At 49.5% G+C, this 24,719-nt stretch overlaps 1 protein-coding gene across 1 annotated transcript in view; it reads right to left on the bottom strand.

The window, feature by feature from the left end:
* SUCLG1 (succinate-CoA ligase GDP/ADP-forming subunit alpha) overlaps nucleotides 1–24,719 on the bottom strand; it is a 118,188-nt gene that overhangs the window by 17,730 nt on the left and 75,739 nt on the right. Inside the window, exons 6-8 of the mRNA XM_069632212.1 lie at nucleotides 20,036–20,119; nucleotides 7,801–7,952; nucleotides 342–530 (exon numbers count right to left, since the gene is read on the bottom strand). Of these exons, the coding sequence (XP_069488313.1) occupies nucleotides 342–530; nucleotides 7,801–7,952; nucleotides 20,036–20,119 (425 nt within the window). The remainder of the gene's footprint in view (nucleotides 1–341; nucleotides 531–7,800; nucleotides 7,953–20,035; nucleotides 20,120–24,719) is intronic.

Below are 24,719 nucleotides of genomic sequence, written 5' to 3'. Positions count from 1 at the left end.
TGGATTCACTGTGGACTCCATACCATACTCTCCTCTCCTGCGACTCGGCCTGGACCACTCTCCATGATACCTTGATGGTTTGGCTAAGCTACCAGAGTCCCCCTGTTCACTAGAACTATGTTGGCCTCTTAAACATCTGTCCACCAGACCAGAGTTTTGAAATCCAGTTTAACAAGGGTCAAAGGAAAATTGCCCTAGAAATTGCATAATTATATAAGTGGGTTAAACAATTTGGCCAATTTTAGGCATGCAAACCTTACTTTTCTTGTTTAAGGAACGCATGCACATTTTTAATATAAACTATACAGAAAATAGTTTGATACTGCAATATCTTAATGTACCTTGTGCATAGTGCTACCCAGCTGAGCTGGAGACATACTGACGACTACACCAGCTCTTTGGAGAGCAGCAATTTTTTCTTTAGCACCACCTTTTCCACCCGCAATGATAGCTCCAGCGTGACCCATTCTTCTACCAGGAGGGGCAGTTAGACCAGCAATGAAAGATACAACTGGTTTGGCATCAGGGCCCTGTTGAGACAAAACAGAAAATAACCATGTTTATCCTTAACGTGTAGCTACTACCACACCACAACTGAAAAATGACCTGGTGAAATGTCCATTTCAATGTACTAACAACACAACTGCTCTTTATAGAATGTGTATTAAGTTCACTAGTGCACCTTCTTACAAGGACATGGCCCAGACAGCATGAACATGTTTTATAGGGTGAAAGCCGACATAAAAAAGGTTGAGCCAGCACGTATGTGGTTTTCTTTGAACACAAACAGTATGAAAATGTTTTGCCTCGTGTACTGGCAGCGAGTTGACGTCTATTTGAGTGTTTCAAGTGCCCCCTGCAAACCCATCCAAAACCAAATGGTACATTTTATTCTTTTTTACACAGTTTTACTAACATGTGTTTTTATGTAACATTTCAACACATCATTTAAAAACAATTTACATGGGTGGAAGACTCCATTTAGTGATGGCTGCCACCACACTACCTTGATGTACGGGTAGCTCTCTGCTGAAAGACTCTCACAATGTTAATCCCCCAACATCGATTCCTTTGTCATTAAATGTAAAGTGTTTTGTTTGTTAATGTCTTAACGCATAGAGACAAATATCACCTGTCAATGCTCAAAGACTAAGGATATGTCAGAGGTGAGAATCTGGCCAATTCAGCTCTGAAATCTGCCTAAGCATGTTGGTAAACAGAAGGAGGAACAGATGAAGGGAACCAGAGGGAGACAATACCCACTCACCACTGTGAGGTGACCAGGTTACCCTGTTCTCTTCCTTTTCTGTGTTCCACTGTAAAATAGTAGGGCTGTATATCAAAGAACCAGCGCATGATTCTTGCATTTGTGTCTAATCAGCCTGAACTTCCTACCGGTTAGCTAGTATTTGACACAGGTTATGGCCCACTTTATCGCCAGGGCCTCTAATTCAATAGTGGCATATGTTTTATCTTGTGGGAACAATTTCGTACCGATATAGAGAATAGGATGCTCAATGCAGTCATGATATTGTGAAATAACTGCCCACCAAGCCAATGTGTGAAGCATCTGCCCGTAGAATGAATTCCCTGTTGAAATCTGCCACTTTCCGGAGAGCCATCTGGAAATAGAAGACTTCGAGAGAGCCTTCCCTTGATTCACAGGTCCAAAGTTCACAAACAGCTGTGATGTCCTCGGAAAACTCTTAATGCGGTCCACGTAGAACTTCAGCGCTCTAGCCACATCCAGCGAGTGCAAAGTCCTCTCGGCCGGCGACGAAGGAGACGGGAAGAAAACAGGTAGCACCAGGAGCTCGTTCAGATGGAAGTCCGACGGCACCTTGGGCATAAAGGAGGGGTGCGTCCTAAGCACCACCCTCTAGGCATGGAAAGTCAAGTACGGTGCTTTGCAGGATAGGGCCTGAATCTCTCCCACTCGTCGTGCGGAGGTAATGGCCACCAGGAATGCAGTCTTCCACGACACAAACTTCATCGGTGCGGAGTGCATCGGCTCGAATGGGGGCACCATGAGCCTAGTCAGCACCACGTTAAGTTCCCACGCCGGGGCAGGGGCCTTCACCGGCGGGAACAACCGGAACAGTCCTTTCATAAACTCTTTCACCAGTTGATGGGACCACAGGGACGTCCGTCCTGTGGTTCTGGTATATCTGGAGATCGCCGCCAGATGAATCTTAATGGAGGCATGGGCTCGCCCAGCCTTTGCCAGCGATAGCAGGTACGGCAGCACCTGAGGGGCCGTAATCCGTAGGGGGTTGATCTTCTGTGCTCGGCACCAGATAGAGAACCTCTTCCACTTGTGACCGTAGCATTTGAGAGTTGAGGGCGCCCTGGCCTTTGCAAGAACCTCTCTGCAGTTGGCCGGTATATCGTACCCTCCAAACTCTAGCACTGCAGGAACCAAGCCTGCAGGTTCAGCGACGCCGGGTCGTGGTGGAAGGTGGCGCCTCCTTCTCTGGAGAGGAGATCCGCGTCCGCCGACAGCTTGATGGATGGGGACGTTGACAAGTCCAGAAGGTCCGGGAACCAGATCTGCCTCGGCCACGCCGGTGCGACGAGGATCATCCTGTACCGGGACCTCTTGAGCTGGTTGATGAGTCGAAGCAGCAACGGAGGGAACGCATACAGGTATAGGCCGTCCCAGGGGAACGAGAACGCATCGTCCATGCTTCTCGGCTGGGGAAACCTGCTGGCGAACCTCTCGCACTTTGAGTTTGTCGCTGTTGCGAACAGGTCGATTTGGGGTTTGCCCCATCGTCGGAAGAGTTGATCCACCTGATCCTGGCGCAGCTCCCACTCGTGACACGCGCACAGCTCCCTGCTGAGTGAGTCGGCGATGGTGTTTCTTTCTACTGCCAGGTGGAAGGAAACCAGGAACATCCCCTGGGCGACCGTCCAGTGCCACAGATCCTGTGCCTCCTTGGATAGGGCTGGGGATCTGGTACCTCCCTGCTTCCGTATGTAAAACATTGTCGTGGTGCTGTCCGTGAAGATCCGCACCACCTTGCCCTTGAGCGACGGGAGGAACGATTCGAGAGCCCAGAACACGGCTCGGAGTTCCAGGATGTTGATGTGCAGGAGCTTCTCCTCCGGGAGCCAGAGGCCTCTTGCGTGGAGATCTCCGGTGTGGGCGCCCCAACCTTCCAGGGAAGCGTCCGTCATCACCGTCTCCTGGTACGCCGGCGTCTGAATGTCCTTGCCCGCCGTGAGGTGCGCTCGAAAGCCCCATCACTGAATCGCCTGCCGGAACACCTCGTTGAGGGGGACCCTGTCTTCGAAGGTGCCCGTCGCTTGCATCCAACGGGCGTCGAGAAATTCTTGAAGAGGACGCATCCGTAGTCTGCAAAGGCGCACCAGGTAGATGCAAGAGGACATCATCCCCAGGAGGGACTTGATGGACCTCACCCTGGCCACGTCCGTGACTAGCAGGCGCTGCACTTTGCCCAGAATGGTCTTCGTCCGTTCTTCTGACGGTGCCGCCAGGCGCCTCACTGTATCAAGCTTCGCTCCCAGAAACAGGGCCACCTGCGACGGCACCAGGTGGGACTTTGGGTAATTTATGGCGAATCCCAGGTCTGTGAGTAGCTGGACGGTCCTCGCAGTGTGTTCGACGGCGAGTTCCCTCGTCCTTGAGCGGATGAGCCAGTCGTCCAGGTAGGGGTAGACATGAATCCCCTGCAGGCGCAGCCGTGCCGCCACAGGTGCCAGGCACTTGGTAAAGACCCCGGGGGCCGACTTCAATCCGAACGGCAGTGCTCTGAATTGGTAGTGGCGTCCCTGGACGACAAACCTGAGGAATCGGTGACTTCTGAGGATGGGAACGTGGAAGTAAGCATCCTCCAGGTCCAGCGACGATAGGAAGTCGCCTTCCTCCAGCTGTCCCAGCACGTGCTGGAGGGTGACCATCCTGAACTTTTGTGACCTGATGTATTTGTTCAAACGACGAAGGTCCATGATGCGGCTCAGCCGCCCGTCTTCTTCCAGACGAGGAAGTACCTTGAGTACACCCCGGAGCCTCTTCGGGACGGGCTCGATGGCGCCTTTCCTGAGCATCGCCCGTACTTCCAACAGCAGTTGCGGGACGTGATTTTCCTTCCTGGCCACAGGTGGAATATGAGGGCACTTCTTCAGGAATTCGATAGTGTCTCCTCTTGCCAGGGTATCCAGCACCCAACGATTGGTGGAGATGGACTTCCACACGCTGACGAACTTCGTCAGCTGGCCTCCCACTGGGGTGCTTCGGTGGGGGCCCCAAGGCCACGGCCGGTTCAGTCGTGCTTGGAGGTGGTGGCTTTGCCGCCCTGGCCACCTTGCCGATGGCGGCGAGGCGCTCCCTGCTTGCCGCGACCCCTGTAGGCCTCCTGAGACGAGGAGCGTGCCACCTGGCGATAGGACGACGAGCCACCGCTGGATCCCTTGGAGGCCCCCTGTCTGCCTCCGGAACTCCGAAAGGGCCGTCGTTGTTGAAGGGCTCCTAGGGCGCGGGCCGTTTCTGTGTCCGTCTTTATGGCTTGGAGGGATTCGTCCACCGCCTTCCCGAACAAGTTGCTGCTGTCTAACGGCATGTCCAACACCCTGGTCTGGACGTCCTGACGGAAGTCGGTCGCCCGGAGCAAACCCCGTCGTCGTAGGCAAACTCTGTTGCCCAGCTGGCAGAACCCAGTATCGGCAATATCGGTTGCCACCGTTATGGCGTGGTCCGACGCCACCTCGCCTTCTTGAAGTATTTCCAGGGCCTCGGACCTCTTGTCGTCCGGTAGGAAGTCCAATATGGGGGCCAGCTTAAACCAGAGCTCCCTGTCGTAACGGACCACGATCGCCAGGGCGTTGGCCGCTTTGATCGCCGTCGACGAAATGACCCGTCGCCCCATGGTGTCCAACTTCTTTCCCTCGCCGTCCGGAGGGGAATTCGAGGTTGAGGCTCCTGACCCTGCCGCTTTCTTCTTCGCCGCCGCCGAGACGACCGAGTCTGGCGTTGGCTGGGACCTGAGGCACAGGGGAGCGGTTTCGGGGACCCGGTACTTCTTCTCGTACCGGTCCCGTTTGGCTGGTGCCGTGGAGGGGTTCTTGAGGACCGACAGGCCCTCCTCCCAGATGTCATCGATTAGTGGCACCGCAATGACAGTCTTCCTCTTGGCCTCCCGGCGCTGATCGAGGAAACCTTCCTTTTTCTGCTCCTCCGGGCAGAGCTGGAACAATTCAGACGCCCTGGCGATCATGGCGTGGAATGAGCCAATCTCGTCGGGCGGAGATGCCCGTGCGACGGGAGACCCGTTCCGTTGTCGTTGCCCTCAGAACCCGTCATCTCCCGACTCGTGGGAGGATGAGGAGGGAACTGCAGGCCTTACGGGGGCGAGCGGAGGAGAGGGTTGGGTCCTCTGTTCTGAGGACTTCCCGACGGGCCAGGTTGAGGGTCCTCTGGCCTGGGCCGTGGTCCTCTCATCCTTATCTCAGAGCATAAGGACTGGATCGCAGACAAAATAGCCACCGAGCTATCCTGAGGCCTAGGTTCCGGCTGCGCCGGAAGGGAAGGCTGCTCTTCCTCACCATCGTCGTCTTCCTCCTTTATCTCCCGAGGATCTTCCTTGCGGGACCGAACCTTCTCGAATTGAACTTCGAGATTCCTTGTGACCTCGGTCAGTTCCTCCTCCGAGGCTGACCCCGAGCTCGAGGAGGCTACCGTATCCCACCCTCCCTTGTTGACGGTGCCGGGAAAGGTGCGCCCTACCTGGCGACCGAAGAGCCCGACCTTTCGGCGCTCCCGAAGCCAGCGGACTCGCAGCGCTTGGCCTGGTGTTGGGCCCCCGTCGCCGGGGCGCCCGCACAGGACTTAGAAGCCCGCCCGGACCCTTTCTTCTTCTCACCCGTTGAGCCCTTCTCCAACCAGCTGGCGAGACGAGATCGACGGTCCCTCATGGTCCGCTCCGACAAGTTCTTGCAGAACTGGCAGTCCTTCTCTACATGAGTCTTGTCCCCATGAAGACAGTAGAGGCATCGCGAATGTTCGTCCTCCTTAAACACATTCTGCAGCCCGCATCCAGGGCAGCTGCGTAACAGCTTGGGTCTTGGTGACAAACTCGCGTCCTGGGCCATCTCGAAGTAGGCCGCGAATCTTCTGGAATCCTCAAGAGGTTGATTCGACAAAATCTTCACCCTTGAGGGGCGTAGGAAAATCCTGCAACGGGTACCCGTTAACGGGAGTAGAAACGGTGGAGCTTGAGGCTCGATTAACCGAAAAAATGTGAAAATTCACCTGAAAAAGCGCGAAACACGCAGTAAAAGCTCGAGAGCTAAGCACGAGGACTCCCAACACTTGAACGTGCGGTAAAAATCTGAAGATGGCCGCCAGAGGCGGGGCTTAGGGAGATGACAGTCATTGGCTGTGGTCAGTATGACACAGAGATCAGTGATTGGTTACTACTACGAAAGACAGATCAGAAACTAAACTGAAACTGATTTTTTCTCTACCGAGGATTCCCAGCCTGACGACGGGGAATATTCATGAGCATGTGAATCCATGCCAGACCCTATGCTGGAGAAAAGTAGATTCCACGGTAACGCCACGGCTCTGAAGCAGAGCCTTGGCGGCTTACAGACTCATTGTCTGCGGTGCCGGCGGGAGAGTGACTCTCAGCCTTCATGGCGTACGCCGCCCACTGCTTGGTGCGCATGTCCTTAAGAGTTTTGGGCAGAAAGTTTACAGGCCTTGCAACACTGTTTGTTGTGGTCACGAGGGAGGCAACGATTGCACTCATAATGAGTATCCTTCCAAAGGAATTTGCTGTAACACGACAGGCAAAATTCAAAAAGGAGTGCACTCAATATTGAAGAGAAAAAGCAGCCAGACGAAAGGAGAAAAGGAGAGGGGGCCAAAGAAAAGGCTTTCTCAAGGTAAAAGTCAATAGAAATGTGCCCCTCTCTCCCCATTGTAAGGCTTGGCTAGCGGGCAAAGGCAGAAGATGTCTGGTGAACACGCCACAATGCAACAAGTAGCAATATAAACTCAAAGACTAGCTCCACATTAAGCGACCGACAGAAAGGTGGGACTTTGACGAGTGAAGGATTTTGGGTACACTACAAGTCACATTAGGGATAGTGTTACAGTCACGCCCCTGTCGATGTCAGTTTTCGATCTTCGACAGAAAGAGGCAATACTCTGCGTTTACCACTAGATGTCGGACTATATGCACAACATGTGATCCTAAGCAGATTCACAAGCATCAGAAATTACATTTATAATCCTATATAACTACCCAGGACTTTTCTGTACACAATCGAGGATACCCATATCTAGTTTACAGTGTCTACATTAACACCACTCAAATGCTAAATTAGCTCCCAATATAATCACTGTAAATTAGTTGACAGGTTAATTTTGCACATGCGTAGAATGGGTAGAGTACAGTAGATTTTATTAATGAATTAGTCACTACATGCACCAAATACATAATCTAGTACCCCATAATCTGGTGGGCATAACTGGTTTATTTATTTGGCATTTCGTACTGCAGGTGTACGTGATAATCCAGGATGCAGCTAAATCTCAAAAAGTAATATTGTGCCTTACATTTATAATAGTATCATCATATTTCGCAAATGGAAAACTAGATATAGCAAGCGCCAAGTATATCTACGATCTCAATAGAAGAAACATACTTACCCTTTCTGTGTTTAATGATCAATACAGACAGCGCTAAAAAAGAAACCCTGCCACAGATAAAAGAACAAATCATTGAGCAAGAGATGTAAATATTACCAAAATGGATCTCTCAATTCACTTACAGAATTATGTTCCAATAAAAATGCTGCTGCATTTTCCTCAGCGCTGCCACCTATTTCACCAATCAATATGATTCCTTCTGTATGTTTATCCTTCAGGAAGACATCGAGACAGTCAATAAAATTTGTTCCATTGAAGGGGTCACCACCAATGCCTAAAAAGTAGTAATATGTCAGTATGAAAAAATAACAGTGGGTAGAACTAAAAAAATAATGAAACGGGTACAAATAATTTAGAATACATTCAGTTTCTTTCACATTTCATGCAAAGTTCCAGAGTTATTTTTTATTGGTAATTCGTATCCATGCAAGACGGTTTCCAAAAACTGAAATGCTTCACCAATGACCCATTATTCCCTCCATCTGGAACCCCTTCAACCACTCTGCTAAATATCTCTATGTTGACTATTATGCCTCAGCTTAACAACCTTGTATATTTCCAATATTGTAGCATCAGTACACCCAACAACAAAGGTCTATGGTTCGCTACACAACCAATGTGCAAGGATTGGCTTAATTTACCTGATGTAAAATTATCATTGGCTTATGGTTTCCCAAGTAACCCACCATAGCACCTCTGGTGCCTTCTATTATTTCCAAAGCATATGAATCAATACTTGCATACACATTTCTGAGAGTCCAGGAGCATGCAGAGTACACGCCCAGGGCGGACTGCCATTTCCCATTCAGAATCTAATGAACCATTTTAATTTCTTTGTAAAAAATAACATACTGACGAAAAGGCCAAGTTACATAGTGGGTGTAGAAATTAAACAATTTGTACTAAAATAGTGGTGGGTTCATTCGTAGTTACAGAAGATAACTTTGTTATGCTGGTGCTGAGATGCCGGAAAAATGAAAACGTCTTTAAATTTGCTCTCCCTCCTTCACAACTTGCACAGGCGCCCTGGACAGGAAACAACGGAAACAAAGCTTCTCCAAAGGAAGGTGCTGTGACTTTAAGGCTTTTAGAATGAGGTTCAGTAAGCCCACGTTTCCCTTCACGCACCCGGCAGTGCCACACCCATGCATCACCAACCGACATCTCACAGTTTCTCCATTTTGTTTACCTGTGGAGTTTCTGGTGCAGCATATGTGCCTAGGGGAACAGCTGGTGAGACAGCGACAAGAAGCTGTATCTGGAGTCCACTGTGCACCGCGGCAGAAATTAGTCAGCAATAGCCATAGGACACAACAGTAACTATTGCACAGCGCTGGAACGCTATATCGGCCCCATTATGAAAGAGGACAACATTACAAAAAGCAGCGGGTAGAAGCGCACTATTGCATATTCAGAGCACACCTGGGGGTGGGGGTCCCTATAAAGTGCACACGTGCAAAAACCCACTCTGGGCCCTTATAACACAGAGGAGTGGATTGCCATAATAACGTAGAGCAAGATGCTGGGGCCTCAACACAAGTAAACTGATGCAGCCACGCAGCCTGTGCATGGGTACAGGACATTTTCGACCTGATGAGCTACAAAAAAGCAAATAACACTATACCCGTAGGGACACCCAGGAGCAGGCCCACAGAGTGGGCAACAAGTCACAGTATGGAACACGAGTATGCAGCTGTGTGCCATCACGATGGCACTGCGGGCACATGCTGCGATCCACTGAGGTGCACCTGATCTGCACCACGCTGCTGTTGCCCCAACAGTAGGCTGAATAACAAGCAGTAGCCAAAGTAGTCTTTAACATGCCAGACAACAGTAAGCAAACGCAGTGGAGTTTATATTATAAACAGAAAAGGCACATATGGTGGCCAAAGCTTCCAAAAATAAATCCAAGCAGCCCATGATGGACATGTTCATGAAACCAGCAAGCTCAAGTGCCACAATCATGCCAATGAACTCAATGCAGCAGAGAGCCGAAGAAAGGGAATTTAGACAAGGTAGTTCCATCAGCTATAGCAGCCCAGAGAAGTGCATTAGAAGCCAAAATGGATGCCCTCAGCATAGACGTGAACCTGCTGAGGCAAGACGTCAGATCACTAGCCGAACTAACGGGGACCCTGGAAAAACAGGTTGCAGTGAATACGGGAGACTTGAAGGAATCCACAGCAGACATAACAATCTTACAGCAGCAAATGAGGAATCTGGAAGGAATGGTCGAAGAAGCAGAAGGATGGGCAAGAAGAAACAATGTTGGAATCGTAGGCCTCCCTGACGGCAAAGAAGGCACGAATCCTACGAACTTCGTCGCGAATGTACTGCACGAAATTGGCCTATGCCGCCCCTCCCAAGGTTTTACAGTCGAGTGGCCGCGCAGATCCCTGGCTAAGAGGCTGCCATCGGGGGCACCCGGCGGCCAATCATAGCCAGGATACTGAATTATTAAGACAAAGAAAAGATCCTGGAACACTTCAGGAAAGGCAGCATGATACGGAAAATATTGGCGACTATAACGGCGTACCACGACTATACCCTTCAGTTACAGAAACAAAGGATGCACTTCACCTCAGTGAAGAAGAGACTTTGAGAAGCCAATCTTATGTTGCTTTATCCAGTGAGGCTAAAGATCATATGAAACGGCCAAGTGGTTTTCTTTGATACTCTGGAAGAAGCGCACAAGTGGCTGGACAGAGAACTTCCCAATGGGAACGGAAAATCGAACATCGGATGCAACGGATCCGTTAACAAGCGCCTAGTACATCTTAACAGAGATTGAACAGCCAATGGTGAACGGAAGAGGCAATACGCACAATTACCTCCTAGGAAGCAGTAGCACATTGCAAGCGTGACATTTACCAGAGTTAGGTTTGTGTTGACGGATACAGAACAAGTTACTTAACTGTAACTGTTGTTCTCCAGCATGGATTCACATGCTCATGAATATTCCCCGTCGTCAGGCTGGGAATCCTCGGTAAAGAAAAAATCTGTTTCATTTCTGAACTGTTTTTCTCCTAATAACCAAATCACTGGTCTCTGGGTCATACTGCCCCCAGCCAATGACTGTCCTCTACCCAAGCTCCTCCTCTGGCAGCCATATTCAGATTTGGTAGCACGTAAAGTGGCAGTAGGACCAAGAGAAGAGCCGCAGAGGGGTAGGCGGGAGGGTTTGCATGTGAATCCATGCTAGACCTATGCTGGAGAACCACAGCCTGGGTCTGGCATGGATTTACATGCTCATGAATAAAGAATACACAGCAGTAAACACATGCACAACCACGAGAGGTGGCAAGGCTCAACAGTAAGCATCTCAACATCAAGCATCTCTTACCTCCTCACCAGGCTCACCTCCTCACCTGCATAGGTTCGAACGGAGGACCCTTGAGCCTGGTCAGCACCACATTGAGTTCCCACGCCGGGGCCGGAGCCTTCACCGGCGGCAATGAACGGAATAGTCCTTTAATGAACTCCTTAGCCAGACGGTGCAACCACGAGGACCATCCCAGAACTCTGGTGTAGTGGGAGATAGCCGCCCGATGAATATTGATGGAGGCATGGGCCAGCCCCGCCTTGGCCAGAGACAGCAAATACGGCAGTATCTGCGGAGCTGTGACTCGTAGAGGGTCGATCTTCTGTGCACGGCACCAAACGACAAACCTCTTCCACTTATGTCCATAACATTTCAGTTTAGGCGAAGCCCTGGCCTTGGCAAGCACCTCCTTGCAGCCCACAGGGAGATCGTATCCACTGAACTCTAGTGCTGCAGGAGCCAGGCCTGAAAGTTCAGCGACCCTGGGTCGTGATGCAGAATTCTGTCTCCTTCTCTGGCGAGAAGATCTGTGACAGCCGGAAGCTTGACTGGAGGGCACTGACATGTCCAGACGGTCCGAGGTACAATAACCGTTTCGGCCACACCGATGCAACGATTATCATCCTGCACCGGGACCGTCTGAGTTGATTGACTAGTCCAAGAAGCAATGGCAACGAAGGGAGCACGTACAGAAACAGGCCATCCAGGGGGAAGGCGAAAGCGTCCCCCACGCTCCCCGGCTGGGGAAACCTGTTGGTGAACCTCTGCCACTGGTGGTCGTCAACGTCGCAAACCGATTGATCTGGTGATTGCCCCATCGTCCGAACAGAAGATCCACTTGGTCCTGCGGGAGCTCCCATTCATGCCAAGAGCGCAGCTCCCGGATGAGAGTCGGTGACAGTGTTCTTCCCTCCTGCCAGATGAAATGGGATGAGAAACATCCTGTGGGCAACGGCCCAGTGCCATAGGTCCGTGCCCCCCTGCTTGCGGATGTAGAACATTGTGGTGGCGTTCTCCGTGAAGACATTTGTAGTGAGCACTATTGGCCCTCAGGCATAAAGGCGCAGACAAGACAGACGAGTAATATACAACAGTAGGACACAAGACACATCTTCCTCACAGAGACGGGAGGGAAAGAGGCAAAAGGGAACAGCCAGAGTATGTACAGCAGAGTCAACCCTAGATATCAGATCGCAAATGCTAGGTAATGGTAGAGAGAGGTCATAACAAGGATTTCTCTTATTTAATTAGGCAAAGAGATGAGTTTTAAGTTCTTTCTTAAAGACTTGCAAGGAGTTCTATTGCCTTAATCTGACAGAAAGTTTATTCCACAGAGAAGGAGCCCTAACGTTCAAAGCCCCAATTTCTGCCTTAGCAGTCCTGCTTCTGGGCTGCACAATCAAGTTATGTGTTCCAGATCTGAGGGATCGTTGGTTAGATTTCTCTTTTATTTGTTTCTGTAGATAAATAGGCACAACTTGTTGCCTACATTTAAAGGTGATTACCAGCACTCTGAAGACTATCTGGGCTTCTATCGGAAGCCAGTGAAGAGATCTCTTAGCCTCTGTTATATGACTATACTCGGGGAGTCTGAGAACTACTCTGACCGCCCAGTTGTGAGCGACCTGCAATCTGCGTAATTCAAGGTGATTAATGCCTAGCAGAAGACTGCAGCAGTAGTCCAACTTTACCCCGATTATTGCCCTGGCAATAGTCTAGGCGGATTCCTGAGATGATATAGGCCTTAGGTGAGAGAGAAGCTTAACATAATATGCTACTCACGCCACTACCATAGAAACATGAGCCTTCATACTCAAAGTTGAATCCAAGGTAACCCCTAAGATTTTTGTTTTCGGTAGAGGAGAAATGATGTCATCTCCTAATTTGAAGGAGCTATATGCTGTATCAAAAATTTTTAGAGCCCTTGAACTACCAATGATCAGAAGCTGTCTTGCTACGTTTCAGAACAAGGATTTTCTAACATCCACCTTTCAATTAAGATGAAGATTCTATTTACCTCAAGCTTGTCCCTCTTGTGATGTCCTGTTAACGAGATGACACATTGAGGGTCATCGGCATCATTTGAAAAAAATGACCCCCTCCTCCTCAAGCATGAAGAAAAAAGGGTGCCATAAATAGATAATATAAACAAGGTGACATGCTAGCCCCTTATATATAACTCCATATAGCACTGATATGGGAGTGGCTTCTGCCGAGGCCGAGCAGACTCTGCTACTTCTATGCTCCAGGAAGGACTGAACCCACTGAGCTGCCGAGACCGAGAGATTGGCCACATCTTGTAATCTGGGAATAAGAATGGAATGTTCAATCAAATCAAAAGCTGCTGATTGATCCAAGGAGATTATTAATGACAAACCCCTTCTATCCATATCTCCCAAGAGTTTTGTTTTAAGCTCCAAAAGAGCTGTTTCAGTCCCAAAATGTTTTCGAAAGCCTGACTGCTTGGGGTGGAGAATGGGGTATTTCTCCAAGTGTTCTGCCAATTGGCCGTATGCCACCCTATCTAAGATTTCCAATAGAAAAGGAGTATTAGATATCGGTCGAAAATTAAGCGGGTTGTCCATTGGCAAGCCCGGTTTTTTGAGAATGGGAGACACCATAGTGGATTTAATCTCGTCTGGGACGCTATTTTCCTTTAAGGAAATGTTTATGAATATACATATTGCGTCAAGGAGCCGTGGGGGACATGTCTTTATGATCATAGAGGAGCAAGCATCTCCTCTGCATTGAGAGGGTTTCATATGTTCAATGGATTTTTTGAAGTTCACTCATAATGGGATGAAAATCAAATTGAGGTATCGATGGATCATGACTGAAACCCGTATTAGAAGACCCGTACAACCTTGCCATTGAGGGATGAAGGAAGAACTTGAGGGCCCAAAACTCTGCCCGCAGTTCCAACACATTCATATGCAACGTCTTCTCCTCTGGTAGCCACAGGTCTCTTGCGTGAAGACTTCTGGTGTGAGCCACCCATCCTTCCAGGGAGGCGTCCGTCCCCTGATGAGATGAGGTCTGAAAATCTGTGCCTGCAGACAGATTAGCGCGGACTCCACACCACCGTAGCGCTCAACGGAAACTCTTGCAGAGAGTGATCTTGTCCTGGAAGCTTCCTGACACTTAAATCCAACGGGCGTCGAGGAACTCTTGCAGTGGACGCATCCATAATCGGCACAGCTGAATGAGGTATATGCACAATGACATCCACAATGACATCCACAGTGAGGTCCATCAAGTCCCTACTCATGCCGAGTAGGGACTTGATGGACCTCACTCTTGCGAGCTTCAGAGTCAATAGCTGTTGCACCTTGCCCAAGATGGCCACTATCTTCTCCTTCGACTGAGACGTCAGGCACAACACTGTGTTGAGTCGGGACCCCAGAAACTGTGGGTCCTGCGATGGCATCAAGCAGGACTTGGCATAGTTCACCGAGAACCCCAGATCCGTCAGTAGCTGGATGGTCCTCGCTGTGTGTTCGACGGAGACATCCCTCGATGTTGCTCGGATGACCAGTTGTCCAGGTAAGGGTAAACGTGGATCCCTCAGACGAAACCGCGCAGCCACTGGCGCCAGGCACTTGGTGAAAACCCTTGGCGCCGACTTCAATCCGAAGGGAAGGGACTTGAACTGGTAATGTTGCCCTTGAACTACGAAGCGCAGGAACTTGCGGTGTTTCTTGTGTATGGGGATGTGAAAATATGCATCCTCCAAGTCAAGCAGCTATAGGAAGTCCCCTTCTTCCAGGTATCCTAGCACGTGCTAAAGAGTGACAATCCGAAACTTTTGAAACTTGATGCACTTGTTCATACGGCGGAGGTCTAGGATGGGCCGCCTTTGGTCTTTTTCACGAGGAAGTACCCGAGTACATTCCGGAGCCCCGGTTCCTCTTTGGGATGAGCTCTATCACGCCTTTCCTTACCATGGCCCGTACCTCCAGCAGCAGCTGAGGGACGTGGTTTTCCTGTCGGGAGACGGGTGGTATTGCAGGACACTTCAGTCAACTCTAGGGTGTGTCCGTGGGCGAGAGCATCCAGCACCCATCGGTCAGTGGAGATGGTCTTCCAAAGGCTGACGAAGTTCACCAAACGAGGTCACAACAGGGTGCATGGGTGGGGGCCCGACGCCACAGCCAGTTTGGATGTGGAAGGGCCACTCTGGGGACCCTAGCGATGACGTCTGCCTTCCGAATTCTTGGCACTGCCCCCGTTGGTATCCTGGGCTAAAGAACGAGAAGGTTGACATTAGGAAGAGGAACCCCCGCCAAAATCTTTAGAAGATTCTTGGGACTTGTTGGCTTGGGTCTAAAATGACGTCCGTCGCTGCTGAAGCATGCCCAAGGCACAGGCCGTCTCTGGGTCTGCTTTGATGGCTTGAAGAGACTCATCTACAGCCTTCCCGAACAAATTGTCCTCATTGACAGGGCATGTCCAACTCCCTCGACTGAACGAATTAGTGGCCTTGAGTCGGCCCCAACGACAAAGACAAATGATGTTGCCCATCTGGCGGAAGCCTGTGTCGGTGATGTCCGTGGCCACTGTGAGGGCATGGTCCGACGCCACCTCATATTCTTGCAGAATTTCCAATGCTTCTGACCTCTTGTTGTCGGGAAGGAAGTCAAGAAGGGGAGCGATCTAGCAACACAACTCCCGGTCGTAGCGTGCCAGGGCCGTGGAAGGGTTCTTTATGAGAGACAAGCCCTCTTCCCAAATGTCATCCAGCAGCGGAACTGAAAAGACAGTCTGTCTTTGACTTGCGGCGCTAATACAAGAAACCCTCCTTTTTCTCCTCTGGAACAAACCTGGAAAAATTCCGAAGATGTGGAGAACATGTTGTGAAACAAGCTGATCGCTCTCATACCCCAAGCCTCTGGCACGGCCAAGGTACTTATACCTCAAGAGATACCCATATTGGATGCCCAGTGTCTAATCCATTTAGCCTTATGTAGAATACGAAGTACATTCCAGGCACACACGGTAACAGTACAAATGCTGCAAAATGAAAAAACTTGCACAAGCAAACCTCAAGGAGTGATATGTTTGAACCATTTTTTATAATCAAAGGGACAATGTTCACAGAAAACAAATGGCAAGATGAGACAATCACTTGTAAAGCGGTAGCATTGTGAGGACTGACAGAAGATAACTTTCAATGGGTAAATCAAATTGCACTGCAACTTGGTCCCAGCACATTGCTCACATGTGTGACAGCGCTTGAAAAACCGATCAAGATACAAAAAGAGATTGAGTACAAACTTTGCTCCCATGGGGCGGGGAAGGTACGAATGGGCTCCAACAAACACAGCAACAAGACAATCATCCTGCGAGATATGAAAAAAGGAACAGCAGCCTTAATGGACACTTACTAGGTGTGTGGCAAACAAGCATACATGCATCTCCCGCCATCATGGAGAGATACCTGTGCCATGGCAATGCTACACTCAGCCTTAATGGTGATTCCGGAGAGCCTTGTCCAAGGGGGGAAGGTGCCAATCCTAACATCGCCGGCACCCCTGCCAGCAACCAAAGAGCCTTCCACTTATGACATCCTGACCGAAGACGAATTGCAGGACAGAGAATCCCACAAGCAGGGAACATCAAACTATATCTCCAATGAATCCTCAGTCCTCCTGGCAGAAATTCCGGATCAGTACAAGCTGTCAATTCCGCAGACATTTTTTGCTTCACTCCTCATGCCAGGGCTCCAGGCATGAACAAATGCAAAATAGCTGCAGATCGTGCACTGGAAGTTGATCCAGCTAGCCAACGACACAGAAGAAGGATTTAATGTGATCAAAGTGGAACTTCGCGCCCTGCGAGTTGATGACCATGCAAAACCGATACGTCCTAGATCTCCTTACAGCAATGGACGGCGGTGTTGAGGAAAAATAGGGAGTGCCTGCTGTACATTTGTATCCTCGGCAGATGCAGACAATGGGACCCTGCCCCATGTGATCTTGGCGGTGCATAACTTGGGTGAAAGGAGGAGAAAAGAAAGAGGAATCACCCCCAAACAACTGTTTCGATCACCTGTTCAACTGGATCCCTTCCTGGTTCAGCATGATGAAAATGTTTGTCCCACTCATCGTTTTCCTGTTACTAATTTTGTGTGCGTGTGTGTCAGGGAGGCGTCCGTTGTTGTGCAAAATCAATGCCTGGTTCCGCCATGATGATGGGGATGATGGGGCAACCAACAAGGATGCAAACAATGAAAGACACCCAAATACAGACAGGAGAGTCTAATCCCCACAAATACCGTATGACAGCAGTGTTATCAATACCCCGGGGACAGGGTGGACAATTTATATCACACCACAATAAAGGAACCAAGGGAATTACAATGGTACAAGGAGGTATGGGTGGATATGGATGGGTATGGGTGACTATACATGACCTGCACCCCTAATGAATATGCTAGAAAGGGCCAAATCTTAGGAGGGGTAAGCAGGGCCTGGTTGCCAATAAAATGGACACCTGCTTGGGATGAGGCGGAGTTCTACCGGAATGCAAACAATGATAAAAATAATGTGTTACTTTAGATGTAATAAAAGGGGGGGATGTAAGGAAGGAAGGGTTGAATTAGCCCCCCCATACATTCTACATGAGATGAACCACTTGCTCTTGCACTAGTGGGGGATGCCTCCATTGCCCTTCTGCTGCCCTGAGGATAATGCCTCAGCTGGAGCAGAGGTGGGACTATTGCAAGACACACTTGGACTCCATTTTGTGTACCCTCGACTCCATGTTTGGACTAGGCCGTGATTCAGCACTACGAAGTCTCCTCTCCACTCTGCAGAGCTGCGCACAGCAAGCACCAGCCGCCCCCACCTTTTCTGTGCGGCCCAAGTCCCTTTCTCATGGATGCACTGAAGCTAACTGCAACAATTAACATTAGGTATCATATCATTCTTCCGCTGAGATCACTGCTGTGTGTGTGAACCAGCCTGAACCATGCCTTGTAGCTCATTTATCTACACAAACCTGTTCCTACAATCCCTCACCCTCGGTGGTGGAAAATTACTGCTTGTGTAACCCTGTGCCCTCCTAAGGTATTCCCTTGATGTAACAGAAGTGTGCCCCCACTGTGCTGATCACCCCAGAGTGCCCCCAATAAACTCAGACATCTGTCGCTGTATATCCTGTCCCAAACTAACATGTGTCACTCCACCTCCCATTTCGCCCAGATGTGCCAGACCAGCCCAAACCCCAGGTCATCGCATAAAGTAAAACCCCCACACCTCTCACCTTATGAATGACCCAATGTAAAATGATGTAGTGATGTATGTACAACATGTAAGCCTCCAAGATTTACTCAAAGGTATATTGATGCTTAGTGTTTATTGTATGCCAAGATTTAGTACCTATGCCAGTTTAGCTAGTTCAGCCGCCTCACCAGCCAGACCCGACACACCCGACCCGGACCAGTCCAGCTGATCCACGTGGGGTTCACCCTCCCACCAACGGAGCAGCCAATCCTGAGGAAGCAGCACCTACAGGCACCTCTGCATCGTCGCCTTGTAACCAATAGTACTGCATTTTTGTAATCCTTATAGCGGACATCACTGATGATGCCTTTTTGTTTTATAATGCATTGTAAGTGTAATGTTTGCCAGAGCGCTCACAGGGCAGCAGAATCTGGATGCCGAATCTTATAAACCTTTGGCAAACTCGAAATCTGTTCTCCTGGTCTCATTCCCAACTGGGATATGTAGTTTATTCTGAGTTTATTCTGGTAAAGTGGGGAGTGATTCCATTCACTATTATCACAATCAAAAAGTAAATCCTCCTGAACGTGCGCTCTGTTGCGCTGGTGACAGAACTGCGGTTCGAAACTTGAGTTTGAACTGGGTCGAATCACGGCTTGCATCGGTTAGACAGAGACATTGCAGGGGAAGAGGAGTCCTTTTCTCATGCTTCCAAACACGAGGGAGGCTGACATACACCTTCAGGGGTCCTTCAGCATGGTGAGGTCTTGGGCAGCAACATTGCTGGCAGACATGCAGGTCCGCCAGCAGCAATTTAGATCCCAATGGTCCCTAGGGATGGTTGGAGAAGAATGCTTGCCTCTGCCTTGCAAAACTTGCCTTCACCGCACAACTGGAGGACTTTGTAAAGGACTGCTATACCAACAGGAGCCAGCAAAATCTTCTCTAAGGTTTTGAAGTACAGAGAAGGGAGTCAGAGACCCCCCACCCCTGTATTTATGTTGTTTAAAGACGAAAAGTCTAGAGGTTATTGGTCAAAGGAAGACTGCTTTAAGGGTCCAATCCGAGTCCTTGGAACAAGTGGACTTTGCCTTCCGACATCACAAGTGGTTTGTGCTGCAGAAGTGGCGGGAATGGAAGAAAAGAGGCAGAGAGAAACAAGATGGTGGAAGCTTCCTCCAGCTGTAAGAGCACCAATCTTTCTACACCAACCCTGCCCCCTGCCCTTCTCAATAGAATCAGGGTACTGATTCAGCAAGGCACAGGTTTACATTTTGCATGGAGCTTAGTAGTGGTATCCGATCAGCAGATTTCCCTTCCTGAAACTAATTGCCTGAATCATTGTATAAACTAATTAAAAAAATATATAAACAAAAAAAGCCCAGGGCTTCCACACCATTGCTAGATGGCAATTCCTCACACATTCCCTATACTTTCTGGCAATCAATGAATAAATATTTATCCTGAATCTCATTTAAAGTTGTGTCTTTTTCTTAGAGAAGGTTACAAAGCTCAAAGAGAATCTTAAACCAACAACAAAAATCAGCATGAAGCAAACTTTGGTTTAAACTACGTAACAGCAATCTAAACACCACAATGGGCTTCTTAGCTGGTGATTGAGGCTTTTAAGTCTCCCGTCACATTCCCAGAGAGTGAGGAAAGCTCCCTGCCTGGTTTATTGAAGCTCCTTAAGATCGTTGTATTCCTTCTGAAAATGTTCCATTGACAGACAAACAGTTTTAAAAGTTGATCGGAATCTTAGCTTTTACTTTCCGCTCACTTTACAAAAAGGAAAAAGAAAAATAAACATACCAATGCAAAGAGACTGTCCCAATCCAACTTGCGTTGTCTGATGGACGGCTTCATAGGTCAGTGTACCTGATCTTGACACAATACCTGAGAGGGGAAAGAAAATTCTAATGAAATATATTCAACATTAGGCACTGTTTTTAAAGTATTTAAAATATCATTGCAAACAATTGTAGGAAGAGGTTAGAGATTAGATGAACAAATTACTCACCATTCGGTAATGTTCTTTCTGATAGATGTTCCTGCCACAGATTCCTCATCTATGCAATCCATATCCCAGCGCAGCTGTTCTCTGGAAACTTTTCCGCCAGAAGGGGGTGCTGCACGGCTCAGCATCGGGACCATCCGACGCCTCTAGGCCCCATACCAGAAATGACTTTGGGGCCAAAATAATTAGCGGTGCCATGCCCCATAACCACAGTTCCACCCTTTTTACCTAGCACTCTTGATTCTGAGGGACCGTAGAACCAATGGTATTCTAGCTTTTTGCAAGAGGGGGAGTTAGGGAGGGGGGAGTTAGGGAGGGCGATGAGGAATCGTGGCAGGAGCATCCATCAGAAAGAACATTACTGAGGGCCAAGTAATTTGTTATTCTAATGGATTCTATCCTGCCATGGATTCCTCATGTATGATAGACTCACAAAGCAGTACATAACTTGGAGAAGGGAGGAAAGCAAGGACACCACCTAAACCATAAACCTCTGAAGGAATTACCAGGTTACTCACCTTAGTGACCACCTTACTCCTAGTCCATAGTCCCCTTTCCTCCATACTTATAGGACATCTCTCCGTCCTGTGGGACGGGACCAGAGCACTTTGTAAAAAGCATCCACATTTTTCTAAAAATGTGTCCTTCCTCTCTTTCTTGCGCGGGGCCCAGCACGTGGCCATAACCCCGCCCACCTTGGCTCAGCCCCGCGCATCGGCCATCAGTCCTTTTCTATCACCAGGTCAAGGACCCATTAGCAATAACAGAGGAACCTTATTAGAGGGGACGGCGGGCCGGGCGTATGGAGGAAAGGGGACTATGGACTAGGAGTAAGGTGTCAATACGGTGAGTAACCTGGTAATACTCCTACGTCCCGTCCCCTTTCCTCCATACTTATGGGAGATTCACCAGTACTCCTTACAGGAACTATGGGTGGATGGAAATACCCCTTACTAAAACAGGTTTTTCAGTACAGCCTGACCAAACTGAACGTCAGCTCTTGAGCTCATGTCAAGACAGTAACGCTTACAGAAAGCAGATGGGGAGGCCCAAGTAGCTGCCCTAGCAATGGACTCCCAGGGGACATATTACTGAAAAGCAACCGCAGCTGCCTTACCCTGCACCAGGTGTGCATGAATACCCTTAGGAAGTTTCAGTCCTTGGACGGTGAAGGACTCACGTGATGCAGGCGGTGATCCACCTAGAAATAGTTGCCTTAGACGCCTGCCTGCCCTGGGTGTTACCGAAGGTCACAAAAAGTTGAGAAGAACTCCTAAGCTCAGAAGTCCTGTGCAGGTAGAACTTAAGAGCTCTTCGGACATCAAGACAGTGTAGAACCCTCTCAGCCTCAGAGGCAGGGTTCGGAAAAAAGACCGGTAGGGAGATCGATTCATTCCGATGGAATTCCGTCACCACCTTCGGTAGAAAGGCCGGGTTGGTCCGAAGGACTACCTTGTCCTTGTGAAAGACCAAGAAAGGATGCTCCACCGACAATGCCTGGAGCTCACTCACTCTCCTTGCCGACGTAACGGCGACCAAAAAGGCCACCTTCTAAGACAAGTACTTGTGGTCCACCGTAGCAATTGGTTGAAATGGTTTATGGCACAGCGCCGTCAAGATAACATTTAGGTCCCACGGCGGGTGCGGACTACGAACTGGAGGGTAGAGGCGTGTCAAACCTGCAAAATGCCTCTTAACCACTGGGTTACTCAGAGAATACGAGCACTGGTCTGTAGAAAGATAAGCGGAAACCGCTGAAAGGTAAGTTCTGCATGACAGAACATGAACCCCTGACTCTGCTAGGAAGGACACAAAGGACATCACTGTGTCAATCACGGCCACCCTTGGATCCAACTTCTTCTCCAAACACCAATGACAGAACCTGAGCCATTTACTCTTGTACTGAGATCTGGTCGATGGTTTCCTGGCTGCCTGGATAATGCGCATGTTCAGCCTACCAGTTAACGTGCGTATCTTGCCCTTTCACGCATGTAAATATGGCAAATGCGTATCATTTAATTTTATATTGCGTACCGTGTACGCTTCAATTTATTCATTAAAAAAAAAACATACTTTCCACCACTAGATGGCACTGTAGCATTTCTTTTGTCAGCAGCATACCCTTCTTATGCATAATGGTGAATTTCCAACTGAAAGACCAAACCTGTGACAGCTAAGCGAGCAACACAATAAAGCATGCACCCTTTTAAAATGTGTTCATACCCATAACGTATGTGTTGGATAAGTTTTACTCTCTTGCAGAGGAGAAAACTTATTTTTACTCTCTTGAAATTGCATTTACGCTCTAATTTGAAAAATCATGCGTAAAATACTCCCACCTCAAAATCTTATCTGGAGCACTGCGCATGTTATCCGTAGACAAATTCAGATGCTCTAAAGACTTGAACTCAGGCACCATGCCGCCGAGCTGAGTGATTGTGGGGAGGGATGCCACATCTGCTGTTCCCCCTGGTGAAGAAGATCGGGAGTTACTGGTACCCTGATCGGCGGATACACCGACAGGTGTTGAAGTTCTGAGAACCAAAACCTGGCCGGCCACCATGGAGCTATGAGTAGAAGGGAACAGTTCACCGAGTTCTTCAACTTCCAAATTGCACGGTGAACTAGAGGAAGAGGCGGGAAGGCGTAAGCTCTCATGTTGTGCCATGGAATATCTAAAGCATCCCCCAGAGAGGAGGCTCCCAGCCCCCCTCTGGAGGCATACTGAGGAAGCTTCTTGTTCACCGCAGTAGCGAAGAGGTCCACCTCCGGTGTGCCCCAACGCAAGAAAATCCGAGAGGACCTCTGCCTTCAATTCCCACTCGTAGCTGACCACTGTCTGTCGGCTGAGGGCATCCTCTGACATTCAGCTGGCCCGGGATTTGCACTGCAAGCAGCCAGACACCATGAAGCACGGCCCACTGCCAAATCTGGATAGACAGGTCCACGAGGAGGGGAGACTTCGTTCCCCCTTGCTGGTTGATGTAATACATTTGACAGCACGTTGCCCGTGCGTATGCGGACCACCTTGTTGACAATGAGCTGTCTGAATGCCCTGAGCGCTAGGAAGATCGCCAGGAGCGCCAATTGATTTATGTGCAGGAGCTTGTCCTGAGGCGACCAGAGGTCCGAGACCTGAAGAAGATCTAACATCGCACCCTACCCCAGAAGGAAGGTGTCTGTCGTGATTGTCACTGTGGGGGCTGGGTCCTGAAGCCCCGCACTCCTCCACCCCCGACAGGTTGCTGAGAGATGACCACCAATCCAGGTCCACTCTCATGGAATCCGGAATTATCTGCTTGGAATCCGGCACCACAGCCTGACGCCAGGAACTCCGAAGAACCAGTACACACGAGGCCATGAGGCCCAGAAGCCTCTGGAACCACCAGGCCGACATGCTCTCCGACTGCGCAAACATCTGGCACGTGGCTAACAGATCCGCCATTCTGTCCCCAGTCAGATACACTCTGCAGTCGATCGTGTTTCAACGAAAACCAGGAAAATCAGGTCCTGTGAGACCGTCATGGAGGATTTCCGCCAGTTCACCGACAGCCCAAGATGGAACAGGAGCTGAAGGAGAGACTGGAGGTTGCCCGCTGCGGTCAGCGGACAAGGGCTGTGTAAGAGCCAGTCGTCCAAATAAGGATACACATGGATACCCTGTAGACGAAGATAGGCCGCAATCGCCGACATCATCTTCGTGAAGACACGCGGCGCCGAGCTGAGGCCAAAAGGAAGCACCCGAAACTGGAAGTGCTCCTCTCCCAAAGAGAAGCAGAGATATTTCCTGTGTGGATTCCAAATCAGGATATGCATATACGCATCCAGAAGGTCCACAAGGCTGAGCAAATCGCCCATCTGTAAGGAGGAGCGTATCTGGCTGGGCGTGATCATCTTGAATTTCTCTTGGGGTAGGAAAAGATTGAACTGGGAAAGGTCTAAGATGGTGCGCAGGCCAGCATGGTCGGGTTTGGGCACCGTAAACAACCAGGAGTAGAAGCCCTCCCCTCGCTCCCCAAGGGAGGGTGAGCCCAACAGCTGAAAAGGAGGGTTGAGGGGTGGGGTAGGTGGTAACGGTAAGCAGAAGCCCGCTTGTGCGACAACAAAACCCATCTGTCTTCTGTGATGGTCTGCCACGCCTCCCAATGAGACGCAATGCGTCCTCCCACCTCTCTCAAGTGAGCGCAAAAAACCCTCATTTGGTAGGCTTATCGGTGGCGGTGCCACCTGAACCTGATGAGGAGGCTGAGGAGCGAGAGAAAAACCGCGTGCGCTGTTGTCTACGGCGGTTATTCCCCGCTGGAGTATCCACTCTGCGGGATTTTCGGTCGAGGAAGCCCCTAAAACCAGAGGAGTGTCGACTTTGTGACAATGGTCTCTGGGATTTGAAAGGAGCTTTGACCAGAACAGACAATGATTTAGCCGTCTGAGTGCTATCCTTGGTCTTGGTGAGCTCTACATCAGTAGAAGAATGAAAAA

This window comes from Ambystoma mexicanum, chromosome 6q, assembly GCF_040938575.1.
Source record: "Ambystoma mexicanum isolate Mex_15411 chromosome 6q, UKY_AmexF1_1, whole genome shotgun sequence".
NCBI classification, from domain to species: domain Eukaryota; kingdom Metazoa; phylum Chordata; class Amphibia; order Caudata; family Ambystomatidae; genus Ambystoma; species Ambystoma mexicanum.
Note: the sequence above shows the minus strand (reverse complement) of the source record. Positions and strands in the feature narration are given on the sequence as shown.